The 9,894-nt window shown below is 44.2% G+C and overlaps 1 protein-coding gene across 1 annotated transcript in view; it reads right to left on the bottom strand.

Moving 5' to 3' along the window:
* Positions 1 to 8,498: 8,498 nt before the first annotated feature.
* The window catches only part of Cnga4 (cyclic nucleotide gated channel subunit alpha 4), a 4,433-nt gene continuing 3,037 nt past the window's right edge, over positions 8,499 to 9,894 (bottom strand). Inside the window, exon 6 of the mRNA XM_031384521.1 lies at positions 8,499 to 9,595. Coding sequence (XP_031240381.1) covers positions 9,135 to 9,595 — 461 coding nt within the window. The 3' untranslated portion in view covers positions 8,499 to 9,134. The remainder of the gene's footprint in view (positions 9,596 to 9,894) is intronic.

The following is a 9,894-nucleotide window of genomic DNA, read 5'->3' as shown; positions in this document are numbered from 1 at the left end:
TTGACAGGTGTCACATCCTACAAACATAAGATAATTTCTACTGCTCATCCCACATCCTCATCACAGGAGAATGTGCTGAACTGTTCAAATGCTGTTCCTGGGTAAGAAACTGAATGGCTGAGAAATTGTTCAGAAGTTAGTGACCTGGAGACCCTTGGCAGCCTTGGAAAGAGCCATTTTGGTGAGTGCCTGGAGGAAGTGGAGTGAGCGATTTCAGGAAGGTTTAGAAATGTGATCATTATAGAAGGGGCAAAACTACAGAAGAATGTGGAAATGTTGAATCTCAACTCTCAAACTTTTTTTTTTTGGAGATGGAATCCTAATATAGAGAAGACTTCCGATGCAGCTGGAAGGGTGGAGGAGGTTAGTTTATGATGCTAGATTTCTGAAGAGACAAGGAGAATGGGCTCTAGAAAAGAGGGCCATATATACAGATAAAGATATATATATATAGATATAGAAGTAGAGACAATCTCAATGTCAAGTGTAGAAGGGGAACAAAAGTTCAAGGTTGTAACCAAGTTGTTAGCAACCAGCTAAGATCTATATTTTTGTTATTTATTTATTTATTTATTTATTTATTTATTTATTTATTGCTTGTTTTTTTTTTCCTGTGGTAAAGTGAGGCTTTATGGATAGTGGCTATGCCAGGAAGAGACAAAGCACAGCTCTCAATGAAGGCGTTGAAGGAGAGAAGCAGGCTCCTCCCGTCTTGTAGGCTGACTGTAGTTGTGAGGGCAAGCCACCTTTGGTGATGCCTGGAGGCAATGTGGGAGAGGTGTCAAGGTGACAGAGAGCAAAAGCCTGGATGTTCTTCACTATGAAATGATTCTTACCATCTCCGGTTATTCTGCATAAAAAGCACCCCACACTCTCATCCCTCTTTCACTATTGCCATAGCAACGCAATGGGAATCTTAACTAATACAGTAGATTTGTGGTTTTGGTGTGCTCAGGGGCTACAGACTGTTAGGTGAGTGTGTGTGTGTGTGTGTGTGTGTGTGTGTGTGTGTGTGTGTGTGTAGTGGGGATGTGTGCACACATGACACAGCTCCTGTGTGGAGCTCAGAAGACAATTCCAGGTATCCTTGTTTTCTATCTGTTGGAGACAAGGTCTCTTTCTTGTTCCCCAGTGTGTATATCAGGCCAGCTGTCCCCCAAGTTTCTGAGGATTCTCCCTGTCTCCACCTCCCATCTGGAGTAGGACCACTGGGGTTGAAGATATGTTGCTGCTGAACTCAGCTTTGTGTGGGTTTTTAGGATTGGACTCAGGTCCTTGTGCCTACCCAGCAAGCACTTTACCCACTGAGCCATCACTCTACCCAACATAGTTAAAACAACAATATCAAAAACGAAACCAAACCAAACCAAACCAAACACACGCATGCACGCACGCACACACAAACACTACAAAAAAACAAAAAACAAGTCACAAAACCAACACTACCTAAATGTAATAGGGGGTGGGAAGTGGAGCAGAGAGATGGAGTAAGTCAGTAGGGCAGTAGGGTGAGCTGCTGGAGTAGTTTCCATTTTCTTCAGCAGCTTAGCTGGGAATATTGATGGTCCCATTCATCAAAGGTAGGGATTTACCAGGTGGGTATGACAGAAGAACACAGGGACGAGTGTGAAGTGATGGGCTGTGGACTCTAAGCCTGGCACAGGGCGGGAACTATGTGGGGCGGAAAGCCTAATGTGAGTAACAGAGGGGCTCCAGAGACCCTCGGCTCTCCTCAATGGTAAGGGAAAGTGGATAACACAAGGAAATCTGGAGCTTTCAGGTGCAGGACTACAGAGAGAGAGGACATAGCTTTGATGAGTGCAGGTCCCAACTTGTGAAGCATGCATTGTAAGAGGTGAAAAGCTTTGAAGACAGGGAGATCAGATATGGTCATAACGGATCCGGAGAGCTGATGCCTTCATAAGAGAAGGGGATCAGATATGGACCTATCTCCTTTCCTTTTCTCCTCTCTTCATACACGGGAATGATTATGTAGGGTACAGTGAGAAGGCAAGTGTTTGCAAACCCAGAAATTCTCAAATAGCTGAGTCTGCTGCTACCCAGACCTAAGACTTATAGCTTAAGAACTGTAAAAAATTATCCCTGTTCCTTAAGCTACCCAGGCTGTGGTATTTGATTATGGCATGTTCATTCTCTAATGGTTTCTCAGACCTTTCCTCATACCATACTTCTTTTTAAGCCTCTCTCTCTCTCCCTCTCTCTCTCTCTCTCTCTCTCTCCCTCTCTCTCTCTCTCTTTCCCTCTCTCTCTCTCTCTTTCTCTCTCTCTCTCTCACACACACACTCAGAGGTCTGTGTGTATGCATATGCATATGCATTTCTGTGGGTTCTGTCACAGGTGTACCTTGGCTTGGGTATGGAGGTCAGAGGGCAATCTTGGGTGTTGGTCCTCACCTTTGACTTTGTTGGAGAAAGGGTTTCTTCTCATCACCCTGGAGCCAGCTGGTCCACAGATTTTTGGGAATCTTCTGTGATTACATTGAATTTCCCTGTGGGCGTGCTGCTATCTCATATACATACGCTGATCTGTTGAGGTGTACACAAGTTCTGAGGATCCTGAGGCAGCCCCAGTGCTTGCCCGATAATGACTCTACCCACTGAGCCTTCTCACCAGCCCTCCACACCTCTTTTATTACTTTCCCCCCCCCCCCCCCCCCATATTCTTTATTATCACACTCAGACCTTGGCTCCAAATGGTTGTACTTGGCTGGCTTCAGGAACCTCGAATTGCTGACAATTTCATTTTGCCTTTATAATGGAGGTTTATATTGTTTTAATTTTTATATTTTGATAATATTCTGTTCCTCTCCCAACTCCTCCCAGAACCTACTCACCACCCCTACTTCCCATTCAACTTCATGTCCTTTATCCTTCCCTCAAGAAAAAAAAAATCCAAATCAAAACAAACAAAAGAAAAAAGTGCCAAACCAACAAACAAAGCACATAAAAACCATGGAGTTCATTTTGACGACTCACTATTCTAGAGCAGCTCAAGAGTAAGCTCTGGAGTATGGTTGATATCACCATCCCATTGGAAAAAAAAACAACAACAGATTTTCTCTCTCCTGGCAGGTATCAATTACAAGCAGCTTCTTGGTTAGGGATAGGACGCCGTGCCCACTCCCTGTACAAGCTGACACAGTTTCTGGGAGTTCATCTGTGCGTTAGCCCTGCTGTGTCTAAAGCGCCTGTTTCCTTTTGCTCATCTACCACCTCTGCCCCTTACAATCGTCCCACTTCCTCTTCTTTGATGATCATTTCTTATGCATGGCATGTTGGCCCTCATCTCTTGACCAGGCTAATTTCCTCTACAGTATCTAATTGCTGATGGGTAATGGGAGTCCAGAGTCAGGAAATACTGTGAATATGCTGACTTAATGAAAGTTGTTTAGTTAATTAATTCAGCAGTGTTGAAGATTAAACTTAGGGCCTTGCATATGTGGGTGAACACTACCACTGAGCTACGTTCTCAGCCAATGAAGATGGCTTATAAAAAGGGGGGTAAACTAATTGCTTCCTGGAGAAGAGGGAGTTTCCATGTAAGAGAGAAGAACCGAATGCAAAGCTGTTAAGAGGATAAATGTTCATAATTCCAAATGAGGAAATTCCATCTAGACCAAGGACCTTCTAGAGTTTGGAGAGAAGGTAGTACAGGGCCAGGAAACAGGGAAGGTTTCTTTGAGAACAAGAAGAGAACTGCAGAATCGGTATGAACATTCATAGGAGAAAGACCTGAATCCTCATACTAGAATCGGTCACAAACTTATGTGTTCAAGAAGCAAGTCGAACCACACTATGTCCTCAGTAGGGCCAGGTACTGTGCTGAGAGAGGCTGCTATTGTAACTCATCTTGACCTGCCAAGGTTGTGTTTGGCTTTAGTTTAGTTTTGTGTCTCCGGGCTTCTGGACCACTAACCTTGACTCTTGTGGTTAGAATGGTTTACAGGGAGGTTCTGTCACCTAGGCATGCTCTGACCCAGTGACCCAAGTATGATCCTTCTTTCAGTACTCAATATCACAAGTGAGGTAGGTGAGAGGGGATACTTACTGCTTCAGCAAATGCTCAGGAGAAGCAGCCAAAGAGAGGAGAATACTTTGCCTAATGCCCAGTCAGATAACCTGTGTTGCAAGATACTGTTTATTCTAAGCAGCTGACAGGTCCACAAAATGCTACTTGTTTATTTGGGAAGCCCACCATTCACACAGTAGTGTCTTGTCAGGGTCATGTAATAAGTTCTACCCTCAGCATCCCTTCTCCCCTACTCCCCCCCTCCCCCAACACACACACAGCTTCCCCCTTGCTCCATTTCGTCAGTCCTTCTCTCTGGGTCTGACTAGGTTGCCTTCTCCACACCTTTCAAGGCTTTCTTTGCATTTCTGTAATGTGTGAATATGCTTCGGTGTCGAGCTCCTGCCTACGCAATCCCTGCCCACACAGGAGGCTCTTCTCTTGCCATAATTAAACAAAGAGGAAAATGGCTGGGAAGGCAGCCAGCTGGAGTCAGAGCAGGTATTAATGGTGGGCAGGGGAAAGAAATCAGGGGCAGTATTGGCTTTCCAGGTCCCTGAGCTTGTGCTCTGGCTGGATAATCACACTTGTCTGACTGGGCCTCAAAGTTGGTCAATAAAAAACAGAGATCTACAAGGTCAAGGCTTCACCTGAGGGCTAATAGAGTCAAAGAAAAGCCACTCAGAGAGAGCTTCTAAGAATGCCCCCAAATTATTAGCTTCTGAGGCTCCTGTGGGTCCTGCTGGTGATGAAGGCTGAGAGCAACAGACTGAGATATTGAAACTGGGAACGTACTTGTTAATATTGTAGAGGAGTTGGGTTCAGTTCCCAGGACTCACACAGTGACTCACAAGCATCTGTAACTACAGTTCCTTGGGATCTGATGTCTTCTTATGTCTGAGGGTACCCGGCATGTACATACATAAATGCATACAAATAAAAATAAATCTAAAAATTAAAAAATAAGAAGTCTGAAAAGGTGTTTCCACAGACCAGTCAAGATCACAATGCCCACCAATATTATTCCTTGCCCTTGAAATTCCATCTCTTCCTGGGTCTGTCTCCCAGTTTTTCAAAGTAATTCTGAAGCCTGAAACAGAGGGTTGTAAGAGGAGGAAGAATCTGGCGCCCTCTGCTGACCACATCTGGTACTGCCAGAAGAGCCCAGAGGCTATAAATTCTTGGGCCCACAGGATCTAGACACCTAGAGCCTCAGAACTCTCAAGGCAAAATCACAGAGAGACGGACATAAGTGATAGATGATATTCATTATGGAGAACTCTCTATCCACTAGATGCTGGCGAGGATTCTACATTCATAAATTAATCTGGATTTTGATTTTCTATCACTTGCTCTCAATAGCTTTAAAAGATTTTGTAGAGCAGAAGCAAACCTCAAGTGTGGTTGGCTACAATTACATTCTCTGTCCCACCTGCAGTGTTTTAGTCCAGCTTAACAGGTAGCCCAACTTGAGTCATGATTTTGATACCGGCTTCACAACTCATCTCTGATTCTAGATTCAAACTCCAGCTGAACCCCAAGCAAGAATCCACCCACCTTGCCTCCTGTTCTTAGAGTTTGCGTTAGCTCTTACCTCAGGATGGATAGCCCTTCTCCTATGAATCTGACTCCTTTCCAAGTTGACAAGTTATTTCTATATGTCTTCTAGGTCTAGCAGCCAAACACAAAGAAAGAAAGAAACAGAGAAAGAAAGAAAGAAAGGAAGAAAAGAAGAAAGAAAGAAAGAAAGAAAGAAAGAAAGAAAGAAAGAAAGGGGAGAGAGAAAGAAAAGGAGAGAGGAGAGAAAGAAAGAGAGAGAGAGAAAGAAAGAGAGAGCTAGGGTAGAATGGGCTGGTAATTTTTCTGCAGGAGAATAGCTAATTGGGAAAACAGGAGAGGCTGAACACCTTGAATTTTAGCCAGTCCAAGGTATCCTGCAGTCATGACTCTTGAAGAGAAGACAGTGAGGGCCTATGTCTGCTGGAAGTGAGAAGAGCTAAATCTCAAGCTGCCGTGATCTCAGCAGGAAAGCCCTTGACATATCTTGACACTTTGGGGCAAATCTAGCAGCATACATAATGTAGGTATGTAGATGCTAGCCCCACTCTTCCCTTCTCCAGTGTAGCAGGTAGTTCCCACCTTTGTGGCTGTGTCCTTGAGATCACACTTCATCACACTGGACAACCTTGTCAGGAGGTCACAGCTCTGCTTTGCTAGAATGACTTGGTCTCCCCTGGTTACCACAGTGGCTGATCAAAAGCACCGCATCGCTCTCTGTGAAGGAAGGAAGGAGCTTGAATGGCTTTAGCCCCAAAGCTGGTATTATCACCAAATGAATGAATGAATGAATACATAAACAGATACAAAAATAATAGAGGTAGGTTTCATTTTATTCATGTGAGTTAGGTTTCCTTCGGTGTGACTTAGGAGCCCTGTGATTTGGGGTATATTATTTAATCCCATAGCTTCATTTTCTGCATCTCAACATGGAGATAGTACTGACATCCTTCTCATATGACTGTAATGATGGATTGAGACAATACATGTGGTCCAGAACCTGGCGTAAAGAGACTCCTCAACAAATCAAATTTAGTATTTTCAGTTGCTCTATGGGCTACAGTTTCCTGCTCTGGAGAGAATGAGCATAATAGTAAACTTCCTAACATCGTTATGAGAGCCAAAAATATAATATGTGTATAGCAGTCATGAATGCCTCCTTAATGATATGAAAAATACTGTACATGTCTTGAGCTTTGCAAATTTCATGGAAGTTTCTAACCATCTAACTTTCAGGGGATTTTTATCTTGGTTGTATTTTTATGGATTTCTGTCTGTTTCCTCTTCCCTAACTTAGGGCAGAGTCTATAGGGTTCTGACGTGCCAGCTGGGTTGTGCCTCCTTCAAGCTTACAAACCTTTATGGGGTACCCTCTGAGATTCCAGTGCTTCATGACACTGTGGTCAGCCTTTAGTTTCCACAAACACTCAACCCCGAGTTCTTCCTGTCCCGTGCCCTCTGTGAAAGTGGGATCTAGGTTGCTTCTGAGAAATTTGATTATTACTATTGCCTTCTGATTATGGCAAAGGGAGCTTTGCAGATGTGCTTAAAGCTAATAGTCAGCCAAAGTTGAAACAGAGAAGTCATTCCACGTGATTCAGGTTGACTTAGCCTAATATGATGGGGCCCTATCGAGAAGAGCACTTCCTTTGCTTGGTCCTGGAAGTCGAATGCTTGGGGAAAGGAGGGTGGGCTTTAAGGAGGCATGCATCAGAAAAACAAAGATCTGAGTCCTATAGTCAAGACTGGTAAATTAGCCTGAATGAATCTGGAAGCAGATTCTTTCTTGAAGCCTCTAGCTAAGAGCCCAGCTCAGCTGACATCTGAACTCAGTCTTAGCAGGCTCTGAGTCACACAACTGTGAGGTAATTAGTGGGTGCTGTTTTAGGCAATGCAGTTTGTGCTAAGATGTTACAGCAAGAAAAAAAAACCCTAACATAATCGTCAAGACTCCTGTTCCTTTAATCAGTCTTAAGGAATATTCCACACTGAGGTCCAGAAGTTTCTGTTCTTTCACCTCTAAGCCTGTGTAGATGGACGGGAACATTTGCCTCCAAGTGAATTGTTGGTGAAGTCCTGAGAGACCTAGCTTATGTAAACAAAGTGGGGCAGAGGTTCTGATGAATCCTGGTTTAGACCCTGCTATTCAAATCGCTTCATGTTCAGGAAATGCAAACATTTCAGTTATTTCCTATGATGGATGGGAGGGATGACGTGTTCAGTATCCCGGTTGACTGTTTCAATTACATTTCTTGCTAGATACTGAAGTCCCTCACTTGGTGCTTGTTACACACTGAAGAGTTTTAGACTAAAAGAACTGACTTTTACTTTTGTTATCACAGAATCTTGAGATTGTGTTCTAGCCTTGATACCCAGCACAATTCCAAACTGTGAAAGCACTGTCTTCAGCATACTGATGGGAACTACTCCACCACTGAAGGACCCACACGGTGACATCACACCTCTTATCCTCGAAGAACAGAGGCAGAGGAAGAAGATGCACATCTGGCCTTGAAACTTATTTTCCTGCATTCAGGCAACTGGAGCTGGCCGAGTATCAGTGTACTTGTACAGTTACAGATGAGGATTCTATGGAGTGGCAGGACGCATTCACTCTAACAGAGCACCAAGGGGGTCAAGTGTGTCTATCACACTGTACTGACAATAAGTTTATTTCACCTCCCTGAGTCCATGAGGTATGTGGTGAAGCCATTCGCATCATACCCCTCCCCCAATCTAGTTTGTTGTGATTTGAGGGCAGAGATGGTAGAGGAACTGGTACCTATCTTCTGCCAGCATTCTATGTTTCAGCTCTCCTCACCAAATGTGTATGTGTGCACCTTCTATGTACCAGGCAGTTTGGGGCCCTGGCAATATAGAGACGAACAAGATAAACCCAGTGCCAACATTATGAACCTTACATTTTATTAATAAGTCACAAAATAGTTACATATTTTAGAATGTTTTAAAGTGCAATAACCCTCTTAATCTCTGCTGATAATGACACTTATTATCTAGCTGTACTCTAGGCTACACATCAGGTTCATTTTAAAAATACCACCTGGCCCAGCTCAGATCTGAAGTCTGGCCATGCCCCGGAGCAGCTGATCTAGAGTGAATATAGTTCAGAAATTATATCTGCCTTCTTTCCCTGTAGCTCCAACACTGTGCTTGTCCTACACCAGGGACCTCATTTGAATGTACAAAGGTTACCCCAGCAGTCCCCGTGCATTAAATTGTTCTCTACGATCATGGCATGAGTGAGAGTAAGTTGAAGTTATGTTTATGAGGACGCACATGTGAGCAGAAGACAGGAACATTTTATGTGGAACTCAGTCTTGAGCCTTTGTGTGTGTGTGTGTGTGTGTGTGTGTGTGTGTGTGTGTGTGTGTGCTGATGAGTATGGGACATATGTATGCTATGACCCACATCCATAGCTAGGCATCTATAGGCCAATTTACCTAGCAAACAGGATGACAGTTCCTGCAGGCAGACTTTCCTACCACTCTGGATTTACTTGAGCTGGGAGTCCTAGGATGAGGATGGGGTCATTCTATGCCTGAGGGTCCCTCCTGGTCAACCTTTCCCTCTCCATCCTTGGATGTTCCTTCTCCAGGCTCAGCCTCATCATCAGCCTCACCCATGTCCTCTGGCATCGGCCACTCTCGAGTCTGCCACTCCAGCCTTTCAATGCGGTAAGCTATCTTCAGTGCGCTGGACTCCAGCTCAGCCAGGAGGCGAGCAAACTTGGTCTGTAGATCATCAAGCTGCTGGTCGAGGCCTTTCAGTCGAGCCTCTGTGGCCTCCTGGAGGGCAATCTCAGCTGCCTCAGCGTTTACATCCAACTTATTCATTTTGAGCAAGATTTCACGGCCCTTCTCTTCCATGACCGCCTGGGCCTGTGGGTACTCACTCAGCACCTCCCGCAGATCCTCCTTGCTGAGGCAGAACAGGTCTGAATAACCTAGGCTCTTGATGTTGGCTGTTCGTCGGTTTCCAGACATGTTCCCTGTGGTCCAAGGGCAGACACACATGGGGATGGGGGAGCAGTTAGTAGAGACAGGAAGGTCACATTTCACTCCTGAACCAGGATATTACCTCCACATTGGTGATTCTAAACCACTTTTCCTGCCTTATTTTTTTAATTTAATAATGTACTAGTGCTTATCAGTAACCTTCCTTGCTAGAGGATTAATGGGTAGTTATATAACAACATAGCTGGTGCAGTAATGTTTAGCTGGTCTGTTGGCACTTCTGCTAGTGCCTGTGGAACATGAAAGCTTTTTTTTTTTTTTTTTTTTTTTTTTT

Source organism: Mastomys coucha, unplaced genomic scaffold, assembly GCF_008632895.1.
Source record: "Mastomys coucha isolate ucsf_1 unplaced genomic scaffold, UCSF_Mcou_1 pScaffold21, whole genome shotgun sequence".
Classification (NCBI taxonomy): domain Eukaryota; kingdom Metazoa; phylum Chordata; class Mammalia; order Rodentia; family Muridae; genus Mastomys; species Mastomys coucha.
Note: the sequence above shows the minus strand (reverse complement) of the source record. Positions and strands in the feature narration are given on the sequence as shown.